The following is a 20,782-nucleotide window of genomic DNA, read 5'->3' as shown; positions in this document are numbered from 1 at the left end:
TCCAGCAGTGTGTAATGTTAGCTTTAGCCACGGAGCACTATCAAACTCATTCAGAATCAAATGTAAACATCCAAATAAATACTGTACTTACGCGATAGAAATGCTGCATGACGAACACTTTGTAAAGATCCATTTTGAGGGTTATATTAGCTGTGTGAACTTTGTTTATGTTGTTTAAGGCAAGCGTGAGCTCTTGGTGTGTGGATCACGAGAATTAAAGGGCCACACACCCTGAATCGGCTCATTTATAATGATGCCCCAAAATAGGCAGTTAAAAAAATTAATTAAAAAAAAAATCTATGGGGTATTTTGAGCTGAAACTTCACAGACACAATCAGGGGACACCTTAGACTTATATTACACCTTGTAAAAAAAAGTTCTAGGGCACCTTTAAATAAATGTTTACTGTAATCTTTTATTAAGTACTATGAATGGTGGTCAGTATCACTGATACCAATACTGATATTGATGTCTATAGTAAATTGATTTATTTTTTCTTAATTTCTAGGGATTTATTATTTATTATTAAATTAGTAATTATAGCCATTCAACATTTTTTTTAAACATTTTATAGACCTTAAAAATAACAAATTTTAATTTAAGTGAACTTAAATCAGTCTTCACAAAAACCCATTCAAATAAATGTCACATTTAGTTATTGTTTTCATTGTTTTTTACTCATGTAACCTTGTATTGTAAGAATTAAGGTTGTTATAACAGTAACATATTACACCACAGCAAAAACTACTAGCCTAACTAATAAAAGGTTCTATTTAATCTAATTATAAATGTAAATGGTGGTGGGTAATATACTGAGTGCATTTGCATGCATATTCTTAAACCGATTATGCTTAATAAGCAGCTGACAACTTGTGCATCATGTAAACACATTACACCATTTTCCTTTATCAGTGTAAGGCCATAAACAGCTTTAGAATGAACTGATCGACAAAGCTGGATTATTACCCCGAATTTGTCCGGCATGTAAACTCCTTAACCTGCATTCTGTCAGCTTACTGAAGTACGCATGTGTGATGTGTGACAGGAAAGCGTCCTTATACAGGAAATTTAAGTGCACCCAGTCACAGCAAGTGTTTCGAGGTAGGGGAGGAAAAATATATTGCAAACTCTAACTTTTTCTTGACCTGGTTAGCAGGGGCGTCACTAGGCCCTTTTTAGGGGGGCTTCAGCCCCCCTAAACTTCTGCCCAGCCCCCCTAAAAAAAATATATTTGATTAATAAATTTTTGATCGCTTCAGTCCCCTTTAAAAAACTCATTTGAAACGGCGGCAAGCTGCGTCAAGTTTCGGCTCCTCCCCTTATCTGAGTCTGCTTGGATTTAGCGCATTTTTCAATCTGCAGGGGCGCCGAGCAGAGCGAACATCAGAGAGCACAAGGTGTGTGTCGTGTGTGCGTGCATTTATTGATAGATTGCTAATGCTATGATATTACATCTGCATCGGTGCAGTTCTTTGTCATAAATGCATTGCAGTTTACATAATGTAATGTTACTGGAGCATTGGGAGCACACGGGACGGCTCGGTTTCTCATCCAATACAAATACGTTTCGCTGCGTTCACCTTCAGCCCTTGTGTGATAGTTGTTTTTTATTCCTACAAAAATGAAGTGATTAACACCCATGAAAACATACTTTAGACAGTGGTGGACAGTAACTAAGTATTTTTACTTCGTTACAGTACTTAAGTACATTTTTCAAGTATCTGTACTTTACTTCAGTATTTTTTATTTTTAGCAACTTTTACTTTTACTTCACTACATTCCAAAGCATAAGATCGTACTTTTTACTCCACTACATTTCATAAAACATGTCGTTACTCATTATGTTAAATGGAAGAAATTATGACATGCTCAGAGACGTTTCGTGCACGAACTGATTCTTTTCAATCATCCTGTTAAATCGGTTCACAAATCACATCAACAATTCATTCGCGAATTGGACTGATCGTATTGCAGCTGTTATCGAGTCAACAAGTTACTGATTCAATGATCCGTTCAAAGCGACTCTCCTGTAAATGAATTTAAAAATCTGAAAATTAGCCAAGAACTGGGGGATCCTCTGAGTGCGTACATGTCTGATGGTGAAAAGTAAGTCAGCCTACTAATGTTGAATTTTAGGATTAATTATTGTAGCTGAAAATCATATTTAGGTCACAACTTTCAGTTGTTTTTGAACTAAATCTGCTGTAAAGGGCGATCTGTTTAAGCCCACTGACAAGTCCACATCAATGTGTCTACAGATCGCGATTTCGATTCAAACAGATCAAATCACATTTTAAAACTAACTTGGTGCTTCAAATAACGGTTGTCAATTACATCGTTATGGCACTAGGAGGCGACAAGTGACTGTTAAAATGTATTTGACAATGAATGATTCATTCAAAAGATTTGTTTGTTTAATCCACTAATGATAAAAGTGAAGTAGTTATGAGTGAGTCATTGAATCATTCATTCAAACCCATTTTTTAAATAATTAAATTAATTTGTCTGCAGCAATTAATATTTTGTCCTCTAGTAAATAATTATAGGCTATTTTGTTTAATTGTCTATTCAGAATCGTGGGAGAAGCATGATTTCTATTTGAAACAAACAAACAACAACAACAACAACAAAAAAGAAACAAAAAGAAACCTTTATTCTCATTTTATCCAGAATCGTGCAACTCTAACACAAATAAAAATAACACGTGCACATTCATCTTCCCCCTTGCGGCAATTTTTTAAAATGTTATGTATTTAGCCATATGTATCTTTGACAATTCATAATCATTCATAATTATTTTGAGCAATAGGATTATATAAAATATATAATATAATATTAAATTAAATTATATAAGTGGCCTATATAAAATTACAAAATAAACATTCATCAATTACTTTTTTACTTAAGTACATTAAAAATCAAGTACTTTTGTACTTTCACTCAAGTTAAATTGAAAACGAGTACTAAATACTTTCACTTGAGTAATATTTTATTATACGTATCTGTACTTTTACTCAAGTACTTGATTTGTGTACTTCGTCCACCACTGACTTTAGATTCAGAAAACGATCATGATTTATTTTAATTTACTTTTTACAATTACAGACATATTATAATGCATTTTGACATTACATTATGCAGCCATGCACAGAAATGACACACATCATTGTCTGAAAGCACTAGATGGCCCAGAGAGAGAATGTGGAGTTATTTTGTTTTGTATTATTAAATATAGTTTTGTATTAAGTAATAATGAATCAGGAGGAGTGTAAAGGGATTTTTGATTTTCTTGATTTATACTATTTATACTAGATTTGTACTTGATTTATAGAAGTGGCAAATTGATAATTCATGTTGTTATTTTTAATAAATAGAAATAAATATAGAACAGATTAATCATATTGCCAATAGACAATTACATTAATACATGGTTTGTCTATATTCTTAATGATTATTAGCTGGTTAGTTAAAATACTTAAAATGACATCAATTTTCATGGGGTGACTTTATGAATATCCAACCGTATTGTTGATTATAAAGGCTAAAAAACTAAAATAATTTATATTTCATTGTAGATGGATATACGACATTTTTTCTTGTCGTGCGGGAGTACGTCTGCAAATGAGCAACAGTCAGTCAAATAATATTTTTTTAATCATACCCTTATTGGGGGCTGAGCCCCCCTAAAATCAAAATCCTAGAATCGCCCCTGCTGGTTAGGATAGCTGATAAATGTGTTGGGGGGCCATTCATCCTCTCAGTCTGTACTCTATACATATGAAATTTTATTTTTCAGTGCTAGAACTTTGTATAAGTGGGTCGTGCCATCAGACAGACTTGTTGGCGTAGAATAGACTTGTATGTTTAATGTATACATGCCTTCGTCATCTCTGTTTCAGATCCAGTATGGTGTCCCTATCTTCTGCTGCCACGTGCTGCTCTCACACTGAAGGCCTTTCTGCTGCTGCAGCCGTGGTCTGATACATTCACCATGGACATCACTCACATGTGCGTGACGGCTTCATTATTCTGTCACATCCGTTTGCATTCAGAAGTCATTCACAGCACATTTTCCTCTAGTCTGTTGTGATAACTGTCTTCACTGGTACCGTTGACAAAATCTGACCTTCAGGCACAAAGGTTTTACTCCATAGGAGAGATATGAAAGAAATACAAAGCCTAGTTACAAAAAAATCTGCATCCATGAAAGAAAACATTTTATGTAGGATGCACTAAACCAATTTCTTTTTGGTATTTGCTCATTTCATCAATTTTCCAGTACAGTACAGTTGGGCTGATAATTTGAAGTTAGCCTGTTTGAAGTGTCAACCCCATTAATAACATCAAATACAAGACACAATAACTGATCATTATAAAACCAAAATATATTATTTACCCTTTCTCTTCCAACCAAGAATCATATCATTGACATAATTAGTTTAGTAAACAGTAAAAATGGCCTTGTAATTGAGTGCACAGCAGTGACAGGAATGAGCAAACACTCTCTCCTATGTCTGCAACCATACACATAAACATGACCTCTCGCATATTAGCTGTTCCCATTAAAAACTTAATGTGCTTCCAAGTTGAAGGCTTTTGAGATTTGAAACTTTTTAATTTCTGCTCTTCAGACCTTTCTTTCCCACACAGTTTTTATAGAGACAAGAACATCTCAATGAAATGCTGAGCAATGTGAAGTTATTGTCAGTGAAGCTTCATTGTTATGTAGATTAAAAACACCTTGCTTGTACGTTTACGGATGTGCATTTACTATTTATAATCCTTTCTGTGTTATATGTTCCCTGCAGTTGCAAAAATGGCATATTGATTCGATCCCCTTGGGAGCTTTCCAGTTTTAATTATTTACTTATCATTAATTCATATCCCTTAAATGGAATTTCCTACAGGGTTCTTGTGACCGTGGAAAATCTGGAAATATCAGGAATTTAAAATATTAAAAATATTGCTCATTTTGAGTGCCTGTGTACAGTAAATCCTCCGCATAAGCCAATCATTTCAACAACAGGTCATGCTTTATGCTTATCGCATTCTGCCTGGAAAGTTCTTATTTTGCACTTGACAAATGTGTAATTCTCTCAGAACACCGTGACATAAGCGATTGAAAATGATTATATTCTTGTTTTGAAGAGCAAGAAACTGTTTTTCTTTTGTGATTTCATAATTCATGCTTCAGAGAGTTCAATATAAAAGCCTATTTACAAAGATCACAGACATGCATATCAATGTTTTAAAGGGGAATGTGCATCTCTGTGAATCCCTTCAAACAGATGTATTGTTTGATCTTTTTTCATTATTATTGTGGCATTTAGATACAATTCTGTGAATTGTGATTTCCAGATCTGGAAATTATATAAAAATCTTTCTTTTTCACCTATATATTGCTCTTTTTGGGAGAATATATAAAGTCAGAGTTTATTATATTTACACACTAATAAATACAATTGTTTAAATCTATAAATTGAATCAGTTGGTGCCTGACATACAAATAAAAATTTCTCCCACAACGATGTAATCATGAACGCCTGAAAAGTCATGGAAATCCATTGATCAATCAAAATGTCTTGTAACCCTTGTTTTGACTGTTTATTTTTGTATAGTTTGTCTATTTTAATCTATTCTTAACAGACTAGGTGTGAACAGGCCTTTTTACAAGAACAGCAACTTCTGAACTCTTCTGCTGACTTGTGTTGTGTGCTTCATCCTTAGAGACTACATAGAGAAAGATGAAATCAAGGGACTGATCCAGGAACAGCTCAACTCTCTTTCTAAGTATGTTCACTGCCAGAAAAGAGCATGACGCTGTTTCTATAATAATTCTGTAATTTAAGTATGGCAATTCAAAGCCATTTCTTTGCCTTCAGAGAAGTACCTATAAATAAAAGCAGGGACAAAATTATCCTCAAATGGCTTACGCTGTTTTATTTGAAGAGCTTTTTAAAGTGTATGATGCCCTCTCTCACGTGTTTTCATTCTGCGTAATGTCTGACTAGTTTGTTTTTTTCCTCATTCAGTGACATCAAAAGCGTTCTCCAGGATCCAAATCTGAATTTGCTACAACGCTGCCTCCTTGTGTCTCGGTAAGTGTCAGTTCAGCAGAGCTGTGCACCAATTTAACTGAGAATCCACTCCAGTTCAGGTTTAAATTAGATAGAACCCTACTGTACTTAGTTACCATATTTAGTGGCCCAACACCTTCAGCTTTTTGTTGTTGTTGTTGTTGTTGTTGTTGTTGTTGTTGTTGTTGTTTTGCCTTGGAGTTCCTCTCATTATTATTAATATTTTATCAGGCTGTTTGGTGATGAATCAGACCTTCAATTCTGGACGGTAGCTGCTCATTACATCCAGGCCTTTTCCCAGAGCCCCCAGCCCAGCGGATCTGCCCCAGAAGGCCAAACAGCAGCTGAGGCTCCCCAGAGCACCCCTGGCAGCCACCTGGATATCTGCCATGACACCCTGTGTGAAAGCTCCTTCTTCCAGGTATTAGCTGCTGACACACGAATGGAAGAGGATATTACAGCCTCAGAACCAAGAATGCTTTGAGTCCTTGTATCAATAATTTAAAAATTCATACATAATGATTGTGACCAAGCACCGATTTTTCTCAGAATTTGGGCTTTTGTCAGTGATTTTCATTAACTGTAGCCGAGTGGATAATCGGTGGTGGTGTAAGTGCGGCAATAGAGACGTCATTTATCTGAACAAGGCTATAGAGACACTTTGGACATGTACCGAGCAACTACCCAAAACACCCTACCATTGTGGCAGCATGAGAAAGCACCACTCAAATCTACTTAAGAGAATGTGCTGTTGTACTTCTATTCTACAGTTTACTGAATGCCATCAATGGAGCATAAGTAATTAGACTGGGATTAGAAGTATACTAGTGAATTTATCACACAATTATTCTTGAGAGGTCTTCAGAGAGAGAGAGACTGAATATTAGCACATCAATATTCAGCAGGACTTCCTAAATGGAGAGACAAATCATTGGATTTGTGCATTTTACACTAAAATTAAAAACACTCCATTATACAGAACTCACTTGCTTTATTGTGAGAAAGTGCGTAATTCGCTGCACCATTATTGGCAGTAGACTAAAAAAAGTTTTTGTCGCTTGTGAGTGCAAAACTTATCGCCTTCGATAATGAACACGATATTGCGTAGCTTGTCAGTGAACTACGGCTCTGTCTATTAAATGGCGCTCCATTTGAAAGCAGGTGATGGCGATTTAGCGGTAATCAGGGAACCGGCTTTACTGACGAAATGCGCGTGACAGTCTCATGCGATATATCGCCCAGCCCTACTTAAGCAACAAATTTGTTGTGTGTGATTGCCAGGGCGTTGTTATGTGGTTAATAAGGTGTTCCATGTGTTTATTGGTGCACTGAGTTCTGTGTGGTTCCTACGGTGTTGCTATACTGTTTTGGATGGTTACTTACTGCTTCAGGTCACATCTGTCTTGTATTCTATTCAAAGTTGTCACATCATCTAGTCAACATTGTTGACTTGTTGACGTTCATTAACTCTGATTAATAATCATTGACTTCTGATCACTTTGTGGCTGCAAAGCATTTTTATATCCCTGCCCATGAACAGTCGGATCGACAGATGGTTATTAACAAAACAGCCATTGTAAGGGTAGGTTTATCACTGAAATATACCAAATAAACATTGTATCAGACTATGTCTACTCTTTAAACAGCATTATGGTAAAAATTGAGCACTAAATGGCAACAGCTTTCTTACATGTACACTACAGTGTTTTGCTTCAGGGGGTTGGGCAAAACTGACATAACGGCTGTTACTTTCAATTTTTCCCCTCCATTTTCCCTACTGTGTTTGTGGTCATCCAGTTTAAAATGTTTACTACAAACACAGAGGTTTGTAACTCACTCCCATTTACTCTTTGAATTATTGCACCCGGGAGCAATACAGGTCCACAACGTTATGACTAAAAGTTTGCTAAGAAGTATTTCCTACTAAAGCAAGGTGGTATTTGACTCAGGTAAGCGTATCTGGTGGGTAGACTGGTGGGAGTGGCCTTGGACGGCAACATGCACAGGTTTTCGTACCTGTTTGTCAAAAGGGAAGATTTTTTCTCTGTTTTCCCTAGTTAGGTAGAGCCGATTTATAGAGCCTTTTTACTAAATAGGCAGCCAAGTTTGATTGAAAGCTCATTTTGCCAGCTGTGAATACCCCTTTATGGGAAAATGCATTGAATTTTGAAAGCAGCATGACAAGTTTTGTCTTGAGGTGTAAAGCTCTCAACTACAAAATTGAGAAATGGCCCTCCATATTATTACAGATCTGAATTGCACAGAATGCAACAATACTTATCTGCAGGGCTCGATTAGCAAAGTTTGTTTTTCCAATGTGTGGTTGAGAAAGTGGTCTGTCTGATAATGTTATGCTTCTCACAAGAATGTTTTTAAAGACACCATCTAAATTTCATTATTTGCTGAGATATTGCGAGATAAAGCTGGCAACGAGGCTTTCAAAATGCTTTGTAAAATCACACTGCATATTTTAGCAGTTTGTGTAACGGAAAAATGAGCAGCGGAATTAAGCTGTATGAGTCGGGTGTCATTTGAAGTGTTAATTGATAATTCAAATAAATCTCTGCCAGTTCTCTATAAAGAATAAAATATGACTTTCCACTGAGGGATCAATAAGGTACACCTATCTTTAGCAACATTCTCTTCAATGTGAAACAAGAGTTTCAAATCATCTCAGTCCTGATTTGGCTGCTTTTATCTCTTAATGTGGATCAGATCAAAACAGTATTTCGTTCATTCTTTTGAAATATAAGTTTAATATTCACATTCTCCTTAAAAGATTCCTTTTGCAAGCAGCAAAAAGCCGCTTTTCACAGTCGACATAATTGTCGTTCACTCTGCTGTAAATAAAAGCACCAAATGAATAATAAATCACAATATACTGACCCGACTTCTGTTTACTATCATGTGCTGTGCACATTTGTGATGAAATAAATGCAAATGCAGCAGGATTCAGTAGAATCGAGTGATTGTGAATCAAGACCAATGGGGGCAGTGTTGGGCAGTAATGCTTTACTGATTACTGTAAAGAATTACTAAGACATGTCACCCAGAACATTCATCTGCGGAACACAAGATGACTTCTCTCATTTCTTCTTTCTCTCATTTAGAGGTTTCAGCTGGAGCGAGTTCGTCTGCAAGAAGTGAAAAGGTCCAGCTATGAACACACTAAAAAGTGTGCTGACCAGCTGCTGCTGCTGGGACAAGTAAGTAACTGCACACTTCTGATGGAGTTTACATACCACTGTAGGGTAATGTAAAATTATTAATATACTTATTATGAAATTATAAGTTGTATTGTAATTGTAATAGATAATAATATCTAATAGTAATACATTTATTATTATTAATAACAATATTCCTAAAAACACTAGTGTGAATGTAATGTGGTCACTGCTGCGGTCCATATTTCTAGTTCATACTAGTTTCTCTCGTGCAATAGTCATTATTAAGGACAAGAATATTAATTTGTCAAAATTCAATGATGTTTAAGAATTTTTTGGTAGTGTGGCTTGGTTTAATTCATAGATTGATCATTTATCTATTTACTGGTTTAATGTTACTTTTTAGTGACAAGAAAATAACTATTTCCTAGTCAAATAAGAGTAATAGCTTATGATTTACCAGCAATATACCATCTATCATTGTGTTGTAGCGAATTAACTCAAAGGGGAAATATTGATAATTATTCATAACTCATTATGATTATTAATTATGATTAATTATGAATATGTAAATCCGTTAATCAGATTAACTGATTTAGCTACATTAAGATTGAAATTACAATCAATTAACCTGTTCATTCAGTGGACACTCAGTGTTGATTGTTTATTAATTCTAAGAAATGTTCATTTCCATGTTATGGAAATGCAACGTTCTTATTGTACCGTACTACTCAGAGCATGTAGTCAGGATCTAAATCACTTAAGAGGCAATTTATTAGCAGACGCAGTCAGAACCAAACATGTATTGTGCACAATTCTTTATTAACTAACTCACAAACACATAACGTAACTAACAAACACATCACATACACAAAGGTCACACACATACATGGGTAAGAATGAGTTATGATAGAGTTGAACCGGAAGGGGAACCATTCATGGAGCTATAGGAAAAAGTCAAAGACAATCTGGAAAAGAATCATCAGTTTCCTCAGTAATTCCTCAGACCGGACCAATGAAGATGTTGTATTTCCGGGTGACAACACACCCCCTTGTCGGGGCTTTTATGACTGAGCAAGATTAACTAGCTGAGTTTCTGAAGAAGAACTATTAAAGATTCTTGTACTACTAATGTGTTGCACAGGTATGGACATACCGCATACACAAGCATTTAAATCTTCTCGATACGAACCCATAGACACTAAACATGACATAATTGAAGTTACCTTAAATGTATCATAAAACATGTGAATACAATGAGTGTAATATAGTACACGTTAATAATGGATACCATTTCCTGGGGATGTGCATGTTCATTTATAGAACATTCTGTCTATACATTAATGCAAGACAGTCTGTGTATGTGGGGATAATGCAGGAAAGGTGTACGTTTTCGTGTCTCTTCTCTGCTCTCAATGTGGCAACCACATTATTTTTGCAATAAATCTTGTAACTACAAACTTCTTGGGGGATGGGGGACAGGCCCCAGAGTGCTTTAAACAATTATTGGTTAACTATGACAAATAATTGTGTCTGATTTGTCTCAGTCGTTACAGTGTTTTTAAACGTATGTTTAGACGTGCAGTCTACCTAGAACATTAGAGCAAAAACACTAGGATGCACATGAGCGACTTGTTGCACTTGAACTTTGTAAAATTGCTTGAAAGTTTAAACTGGCAAAGCAAAACTTATGAAAAGGATCAACTTTTGTGACGGCACAACACTGTACTCTTACGTGAGCATAACCGCGGTCGAGATAATAATACAAAATGTATACCTTTTGTCAGTGTTTGTCAGTAATGCATGTTACTTTACTAGTTACTTGAAAAAAGTAATCTGGTTACATGTCTCAGGCTGAAGGAAAAGCATATTTACGCCTGTACAGTAGAGGTAGCAGCTCAAACAAACCTTTCAGACCTTGCTGTCATTCTGGATTAGGATACAGAAGAAGGAAGTTCAACTTATTTCTAAATCTATTAGTATGGTTGAATGAGATAATTGAAGGTCAACAGCAAAGACACTGGTATACATAAAGTATATCTGTGTCATTTATTTTAGTTAATTATTACAGGTTTGCATTTCTCAGTTTTTATTGATTTTGAGGAATACTGAATATTTTTTTGCAAGTGAGATGAGTAAATACATGTTCACATTTAGTCTAGAACTACAATAACCATCATTTTGACACAGCGCTCACAACACCTCTGCACTTTATTTCTCTCAAGATGGCAACAGGAGAGCTGTCAGTCAATAAATGTGAAAAAGTAACTTGCATTACTTATTTGAAAAAGTAACTTGGATATTTTGTTGTAAATTGAAAAAGCAATGTGATACTTTACTAGTTACTTGGGAAAAAAGTAATCTGATTACGTAACTCAAGTTATTTGTAACAACACTGGTAACCAGATTACTTTTGTCAAGTAACTAGTAAAGTAACGCATTTCTTTTAAAGGGGCAATGCTACAGCCCGATATTCTACTTTGAAAATGTGCGTTCCGTGTCGGAATGTCTGTTTTTGTGTTGGTCTGTGTGAAACCGTGTGCTTGAGTTTATCCAATAGTATTTCGGCATCACAGGTTGCCATTTGGCGGAAAACACCACATATTGGTGAAACTGGGTCAGAGAATTGCAGATTCTACCTAAAAGCCTCTGCATCCATCTAAAAATCTCTATGAACAACAGCATATTAAAACCGATAAATCAACTCATCAGCTTACAGTGTGTAAGTCTCCTCAGCTTTCATTGTCAATTACGCTCCCTATTGTTGCTGGCAACCCGCGTCTTTGAACGAGAGTGCGGGCCAAACAATATTTTGCATTTGGACTGCAGTACCTATTTTGAACACTGGGTGTCATTCCTGCATAGAGCACCTTTAAATTTACTTTTTCAAATAAGTAATGCAAGTTACGTTGTTTTCCCATTTATTGACTGATTCAATTCAACCATATCAATAAGCAAAACTGGCTCAAATAAGAGTGTTGAACTTCTCCTGTATCCTATTATTCTGTGATCCAGAATGGCAGCACAGCTGAAAGGTTTGCTTGAGCTGCGCCCTCTACTGTATAAGTGTGAATTTGCATTCACTTATTCATTTCACTTTTGGTTAGAAAGGGCCTTCACATTTGCACATTTTTTTTTTTTTTTTTTGTTATTAAAAATCAAAGAAACAAGCCACACCCAGGTCAGAAATGAAAATAACATAAAAGTAATGTACAGTAATGCATTACTTTCCGTAAAACACAATTAGTTACTTTTTTAGGGAGTAACACAATATTGTAATGCATTACTTTTAAAAGTAACTTTCCCCAACACTGCCTGTTGTCAAAATTATATTGGTTTATTTTGTCAACTGGTATATCGCTCACCCTGTGTCCACTGTAATACTGGAGAACATCTTTCTCTCTCTATCAGTGCATCAAATCACATACTGTCTGAGTAGGTACTAACCTTGAATTTACTTCGCAACTGATAAAAAAAGTATCAGCTATATAGTATAAATATGGGTAGTATGAATGAAATTCGGACATACTACATCTGCCATGCTGTTACTGTCATGTGACCTGCCATCAACAGCTGTGTCTTTTCACTGCTGTTCATAAATCCCCTCCTGTGGCCTCATCGGATAGTAAAGTGTCCATCGAAAGCACACTTCTGAGTCTCAGTGGAAGTCATCCCGTTCTTTTCGTCAACTTTTTTCGAATACTATGTATTTGGACATACTAATCTTTTGCCGTACTGTTTTTCACATACTATATAGTAGTGAATTATTCGATTTCGGATGGAATGTATATTTCTCTGCAGTGCATGTGCGATTATCAGTATACCCTTCTCACGATAGCTGAAGGAACATATACAGGAGGGGCAGAGCGACAGGAGATCATTAACTAATTAATCGATTGCAGATGGTGTTGTTCTCTTAAAAATTAAAAATGGGTCACCAAACATACAATACTTTGGTGGCCGTTAATATGCCTGGGCTGCTTTAATGGGCATTGGTTCAGTAGTTGTTTTTCCCATGAACAGCACAAACTGGCACGCTGCACACATGACCCTGTTCTGCAGTCTCCTGCTGTCTGAAGGACCTGTAGGGGGAAATCCATCATTCAGAGCTGTCCTTTCAAGAATGCTTTAGAGAGTCATAAACAAGGGAATCTGGAGAAGAACTAATATGAAAGAGTATTTACTTGAAAGAAATGATAGATTACTAGTGCTCTCAAAAATGATGGGGAACACAGCATGATTGATTAAAGCCTCTGAAAGCTGTTAATTAAAGTCTTATTACTTTTATCAAATATGGCCAACCGGAATATGACATCAGTGTTCTGTTAATTAACATTTAAAACACATCATTCTCTTTGTTCATCAGACGGACCGTGCGGTGCAGTTGCTTTTGGAGACCAGTGCAGATAACTCCAGCTACTACTGCGACTCTCTGAAAGCCTGTCTGGTGACCACCATCACCTCATCCGGCCCATCTCAGAGCACCATTAAACTGGTGGCCACAAACATGATCGCCAATGGCAAGCTGGCAGGTGGGGCATTATTTGTGTGAGCTGTGTGATTTATTTCTTCTGTAGAACACTAAAGGAGTTTGTCCAAGCTATGCTTTTCCATACAATGAAAACAGACTTTGATCAATTGCTGTGAACTCAAGAACAAGAAAGTATTATAAAAGTAGTTCATATATCCCTATATTTTATAGGATACAAGCCATACGACAGCTTTATGTGAGACCGATATGTTATTGTATTGTATTCTGGGATTGCCTTATCAATAATAGATATTAAACATGCATTGCTGCCTGAATTTAGTCAGAACATGCTATCTTAGAAGGCTGCCTGGGTGAATGTCACGAAAACATGTTAAACTCTTATTTCAAACCAAAAAAAAAAAGAAAAGATAAATACTTGTTTTTATTCATCAAGAAAGAGAATAAATGATATTGCATATTCTGCATTAAAAAATAGAGACTAACAAGACATGACAAGAGCACATCAGCCCTATTCCACACAAATGCTTCTGACTGTGTTTCATTTCCTCCCTTTATTGACTCTCAGAGGGTGTGCAGTTGCTCTGCCTGATTGACAAAGCGGCGGATGCTTGTCGTTATCTGCAGACATATGGAGAGTGGAACCGTGCTGCCTGGCTGGCGAAGGTACCTCGAGCAAACACAATCTAGAGTGTTCATGATATATTCACAGTGCATGTAGCTGTGTATAAATATAAGAGAAAGGATTTGAGAAAGAACTACCCGGTAAACGTAAAGCAGACGATAAATCTACTTTAAATGTCACAACCACTACAACATGACTGCAGTCTTTGAAACTTCAAATTACGAACACAAAGAGAAGCACTTTGAAGTTGAGTAGTTGTAGTACTGTATAAATTACAATGTTTCAAGGAAATCCTAAAGGATTTTGCAAGTAAGGTCATTTCTGAGAGAGTCTTTATGTGGGTATGTGGGTGAGGGGCTTACAAATGTTTTTCTCTATAAAAGTGGGGCTGCCCGAAAATGTTTGGAAAGCATTACATTATATAGAGCTATAAACCAGACTTTTGACTATTGACAAAAAGTCTTTGCAGCTTGTTCTGGCCAGTAACTACCTATTTAGACAACCAACCACAGCTTTTTATGCACCAAAGACGGATAAATCTGAAATTGAGGATGACACAGTGTTAAGTGTGCACAGGCTTTGTGAGTTTCCATTTCTCTGAAGTAACTGGTGCAGATTTTCTGCACTCATTATATCCACCTGCTTTCTTCTATAAATATAACTTTGTTTCCTGACGGACTAATAAAAAGCCTTCCTCCTGACACTGGAAAATGATGTGGAAGCCAGCCAGTTAGAATGGAGCAGCCAAACAATTAGCCAATTAGATTGCAGTTTGTTGTGATCAGTATGCATCAAACGATCTGTGAATAGTGTGGAAGATTCATGCCCTGGAATCTCATATTTCTTAATGTCTCTCTCTCAGGTGCGTCTGAACCCAGCAGAAGGTTCAGATGTGCTGAAGCGCTGGGCGGAGCATCTGTGTTCTCCTCAGGTTAATCTGAAGTCAAAGGCCATCCTGGTCCTGCTCTCATTAGGATGCTTTCAAAAAGTGGGCGAGATGCTCCACAGGTGGGCATTACTTTTCCTTCTTTATTTTTTTTTTGTCTAGCCCATTGAGTATATCACCATTCATCCATGTTGTGGTTTAGTTTATCTCCCACAGGAATGATAGGAAATAAATAAATGCATACATAAACAAAATTCTCATGCTGTTTCAAAACCGTATGGGAATTTCTTTCTTTCGTGGAACACAAAAGGTAATGTTTTGCAGAATATTGGTGTGGCATCATTAACAAACAACTTAAAGGTACAATATGTAAAATTTTTGCAGTAAAATATCAAAAACCACTAGGCTAGTGTTATATATTTTGTCCAGCTGATTACTAACAATATCTCTAATGTTTTCAACTACTTGTAAATCATGAGAAAATTCCCATTCTAAACAGTGACACGGGGCAGTGCAGTCGCCTGTCAATGACGTCAGTTACCCTTTGTTACCGCCTTTACTGACGTGGAAACCACATGACAACAGTGCCGTGGACAAATGCGGAAGTAGAGTCTAGCGTCCAGTAAACCACTAGCTTGCTTCAAACAGTTCCTTATTTACTTCTTGCACGTTTTATGGTGGATTGTGTTACTTATTTATGGAACATAATTACTGTTTACCATCTGCCGCTGGTTCTGTCGACAAGGACAGCTCCCGTAAACTCATGACCGGAAAAGCGGAAGCGGCGCCGGCGACTGTGTCATAATAAAAGTCCCGCTGCTCGTGAGGCGTGTGTTGATCAATCGTTCCAGCTCCTCGTTCAACTTCCGCAACACTCGCTCCTGCTCTGCTTCATACTACAGTAACGTTAGTAATCGCATCCACGAACATGAGTTATTCCAGACTCAAATCCATATTCTTTTGCACCGTCCGTTGAGATGGAGACCACATGTCCCAAGTTTCCGCTCTAAAACTTGGCGTCATCAAACTACGCCTTTGTTTTGAATAGGCTTCTAGCGACCTCTAGCGGAAAAAAATATCACAAATTGTACCTTTAAAGGGTTAGTTTACTCAAAAATGAAAATTCTGTCGTTAATTACTCACCCTCATGTTCTTCCAAACTCATAAGACCTCCGTTCATCTTCAGAACACAAATTAAGATATTTTTGATGAAATTCAAGAGGTATATGACTCGTCCATAGACGGCAATATAATCAACACTTTCAAAGTCCAGAAATGTACTAAAGACATTGTTAAAATAGTCAGTGCGACTAAGCCGACGTTGGGACGTAGAATCTGGAAGCGCTGAACGTAAACGGCGTAGGAGAATGACACAGAAGAGAAGATATTGTTGAATAAAGTCATTATTTTTGTTTAGTTTTTGCACACAAAAAGTATTCTCGTCGCTTCATAAAATTAAGGTTGCACCACTGCAGTCACGTAGAATTTTTTAACGATGTCTTTAGTACCTTTCTGGACCTTGAATGACAGTAATTACATTACTTTCTATGGGGAATAAAACAAAAACCTCTTGGATTTCATCAAAAATATCTTAAAGTGTGTTCTGAAGATGAATGAGGGTGAGTAATAAATGACGGAAATTTCATTTTTGGGTGAACTAACCCTTTAACTCTGTGGATAGCAATAACATTTTGATCCGTTCATCACTCAAAGATATTGTCTTCAGAAGATTTGGAATATACTACATTATGGTGCTCTTTTGTTCTTTTGGAACAGCATGGTAATTCTTCAGAACTTTTCCTTTGTGTGTTCTAAAAGTCATATGGGTTTGAAATAACATGAGGGTAAATGATTGGGTGAACATTTCATTTAAAATTGCATAATGAATTTTTAAGTGAGAATTTGTCTTAATGTGTCGCTCAGAATTATGCATATTTTCCACACACATACAATATTGATTGACACATCCTTTCCTAAACGCCATTACATTTGAATGTGCATGATAAAGGACACGATGCTCAGATTTGTCTCTAATATATCTTTATATTTCCTGACAGCATGAGATATTTCGACCGTGCAGCACTCTTTCTCGAAGCCTGCTTGAAATATGGTGTGATGGAGAAAAATGACGACGTTAATATCCTTCTTATGCATCTTCCAGTTTTTCAAAAAGCAAAATGCAGCAGGGCTCCATTTAAAATTGAAAACTAATGTTGCATTTTTTCCCCCCATTATCGTTAGTATTTTATACACATTTTTTTTTAACTAAAATAATAAAGAACCCATGAAATCATATAAGGTCTGTCTGTTAGCTTGAGGCTATATGCTAATGTTCTCCTGAATGTTGACACATTTTTGGTCAATTAAACATTTCCCAGTCTTTCTCTTCACCGCAGCTGTTTGACAGGCTGTCTGCATTGGACACATTATGGACTGGTTTCACAGACAGGGCTCAAACTAATCCAGGATTAATCCTTTGGAAATTTAAGTAGCTTTTATAAAGTTACCCTAGGGAAAAGAAAAAACAAAATCACTGGTGTGCATCTTGAGACAAAACAATGACACTGATATATTTTAAGATATGCTTTCAATTAAAACATCTCAAACATGCATTTTAGTCTGGGACTAGCTTAAGCCTTCTCTGTGAAACCGGGGGTAAAGTAAATATTTTAAACTGGTACATTTGTCTTTCTGAACAGGTGCATGATGATTGAAGCGTCCATTGTAGCGTGAAGCATCTCAATGCTCTGCTCACTTTGACGTGTTCAGGACCTGTTTAATCTTTGAACATATAAATGTAGCAAGTTTTGGCTTCCAATTCTGTAACCGAAGTTGAATGTCTTTTCCCATGTAACACATCAGTCATGGTCCCACTGCGGCTAAACACCCTCTGGCTCCGCCTGCTACAGTAGCCACGCCCCCAAACACACACTATAGGTTGAGCTGGAAAGAGATTCATGGACCTCTCTTAATGTTTAGATGATGTCTGGAAGGCTCAATGTTTGCACTTTAGGGGGAGATAAACCCATGAATGGTGTACTAATAGTAGTCGATGAACAATAAACTGGGTTAAGAGAATATATTTTAACATAAAAAAATTACATCACCTTTAAAAATGTTTTTAAATGAAAATGGACCACCGTCTTACAAGACACCCTTTGCCTAAGTGTCTTGGAGTTCATTTAAGTTTCCACATATTTTTAGGGGTCATGGTAGGCTGTAAGAAGTATCGAGATAACGGTGACTTGATTTTTTCTTTTTACTTGTATTACTTTCTTACTCCCAGTCTTCCTTAACCACAGCATCTCCACATAAGCTCATAGGTGCAGCCTTTGTGGACTACGCTAAGCTGCTTCGCTCCATTGGGCTGAAACAGGGCGCCGTGCTTTGGGCGTCTCGGGCGGGAGAGAGAGGGAAGGAGCTGCTGGATGAGCTTTCCCAAACAGAGGGTATGGGGCCAGAGCCCAGTCCCAGCGAGGAGGAGGACGACAGACCTCTTGTGAACATAGAATGACTTGCCAGTGGGGAAGAAGAGGACATATAAAGAAAACCATAAAAATCAAGATTCATAATATCTTCAAATCTCGTTCTTATCACACCCACAAGCATGCTAGTAATCATCAAACACATCTTTTCATGTAGTTTCAAGTGGTTTGTCTGGTTCATAGTTGTCTTTTACGCTGGTTGTCAGCTGTGTTGTATCCGAAAACATTCCCGTTATCCTGCTGTAATGTATTCCAAACCTGTTCTTGCACTTATTTTATCGACCAAATATATATTTTCATAGTGATTTAAAACCAACCAAAAATAAATAAATAAATAAATAAATAAATAATGACAATAATTAATAACACATTTTAAGAACCTTTAAAATGGATTATTATGTGTTTGACACTAAATATGCTTATAATTTCAGATTATGGAACCATTTAAAGACAGAATATAGAAAATAACTAGATGAATCTCATGAAACGTCCAATTTCACTCCAAAATCCACAGAAAAGCACTAAGCAATTATATTTTTTCAAAAGATTATGCTGTTAAATAATTGAAATGGCTGTGACACTTAAGATAATTATAGGAATTCAAACTTTTGAGGTTTATTGTATTTCTACACTCAGAAAAAAAGCAGCAGCAGCTTGTTACCTTCAAGGGACATCGCTGTATCTTATTTACCTCCTGAAAGGTGCATTTTAGTGTATATTACTACTGTAAGGTACTAAAATGCATCTTTCAAGGGGTAAATAAGCTTCAGAGATGTCCTTTTGAAGGGTTCTGCTCCAAGCTGCTGTACCCCTATATATTTATATGTATGTGTGTGTATATATATATATATATATATATATATATATATAATATATATATATAACAAAACATAATTAGGGTGAATTATGACCCTGGCATATTCTTTAAAGGTTTCATGAGCATCACTGTAAGTTACATAAATGGTTATTTTATGGTTATTTGATAGTTACATGGTTAAATGAAAAACAACAAATCCATAACTCATCCACTCCTCCGTGTGATGTAATTCAGATGAGTGCTGTTCCTTCAGTAATGTTGTATATGCCTTTCATTGGTTGTTTGTGGTTTGTTGGCTGTATTCATGTAATATAGAATAAACCCCTATTTTTACTCTCAGCCATTAACTTAATTGTGTAGTTGGATGTCATTTGTTCATGCAGTTGTTTTGTGTGATACTGTTTGAGTTTGATGCAGTGTTTTGCTTGTATGATGTTTCCACGTAGCTTCAGATCTCAGAGAGTTGCTGTATTTGGATATTGTCCTGTTGAAATGAGATGTGACTCACTTCATGTTTGTGACACCACCTTTGTGTCCAATATAATTTTTTTTTTTGTTCTTCTTCTTTTTTTAATGAGTTATTCATGTGTTGAATTATGATTATTGAAATGCCCTGCCTTGTTTTGGTATGATTGTGAGTAATGATTCATGACTTTATCATTTAAATATTCCTATTTAAACATTTGTAATTAATGTTCCAGGTGTTTGAGCTTACTGTATGGATATACTGCATGTATATATGCAAAGTAATAAATACAGCCTGTACCATCCATTTTGATTTCCTCTCATTTTATTTATTTATTTTATAAAATAGCTCAGTTTTATTAATGGGCCATATTTCATATGTAAGGAGAAAAAGGCTCATGAAATAATTTAATTATGGCTGACTGCGAACTTCTACACTTTTGCTTCTGTGTGATCCAAGCCCTGTCAGTAAATGTCAGTAAATCTGGAAATAAGCAATTACTAAACCTTTAAATTCACAAACACTGCTTAGTTTTTGAGGATAAACTCCTGTAACATATATCAAAAGAACTCCAGCTCATGTGCTATTTATCAGTACTGATGGAGGAGAGAGCGCTTTTAGACACTGAATCAACTGAACCGCAAAATGATTTGGTTTCAAAGCGCTCGAAACATTGTGTACTGATGACACCTGCTGGTCAAGGAAAGACATCGACAAAAAAAAAAAAAAAAAACATAAACCATAAAGGAGCCTTTTATAAACCGATTAGAAAT

The 20,782-nt window shown here is 36.3% G+C and overlaps 1 protein-coding gene across 2 annotated transcripts in view; it reads left to right on the top strand.

Moving 5' to 3' along the window:
• wdr11 (WD repeat domain 11) overlaps window positions 1-20,309 on the top strand; it is a 108,279-nt gene extending 87,970 nt beyond the window's left edge. For both annotated transcript variants that reach the window (XM_067386819.1, XM_067386818.1), the window contains exons 20-29: window positions 3,900-4,008; window positions 5,728-5,790; window positions 6,033-6,098; window positions 6,309-6,498; window positions 9,188-9,283; window positions 13,608-13,773; window positions 14,299-14,396; window positions 15,218-15,363; window positions 17,299-17,381; window positions 18,556-20,309. In XM_067386819.1, the coding sequence (XP_067242920.1) occupies window positions 3,900-4,008; window positions 5,728-5,790; window positions 6,033-6,098; window positions 6,309-6,498; window positions 9,188-9,283; window positions 13,608-13,773; window positions 14,299-14,396; window positions 15,218-15,363; window positions 17,299-17,381; window positions 18,556-18,755 (1,217 nt within the window). In that variant the 3' untranslated portion in view covers window positions 18,756-20,309. The remainder of the gene's footprint in view (window positions 1-3,899; window positions 4,009-5,727; window positions 5,791-6,032; window positions 6,099-6,308; window positions 6,499-9,187; window positions 9,284-13,607; window positions 13,774-14,298; window positions 14,397-15,217; window positions 15,364-17,298; window positions 17,382-18,555) is intronic.
• The last annotated feature ends 473 nt before the right edge of the window (window positions 20,310-20,782 follow it).

The sequence above is a fragment of the Chanodichthys erythropterus genome, chromosome 5 (genome assembly GCF_024489055.1).
Source record: "Chanodichthys erythropterus isolate Z2021 chromosome 5, ASM2448905v1, whole genome shotgun sequence".
NCBI classification, from domain to species: Eukaryota; Metazoa; Chordata; class Actinopteri; order Cypriniformes; family Xenocyprididae; genus Chanodichthys; species Chanodichthys erythropterus.
Note: the sequence above shows the minus strand (reverse complement) of the source record. Positions and strands in the feature narration are given on the sequence as shown.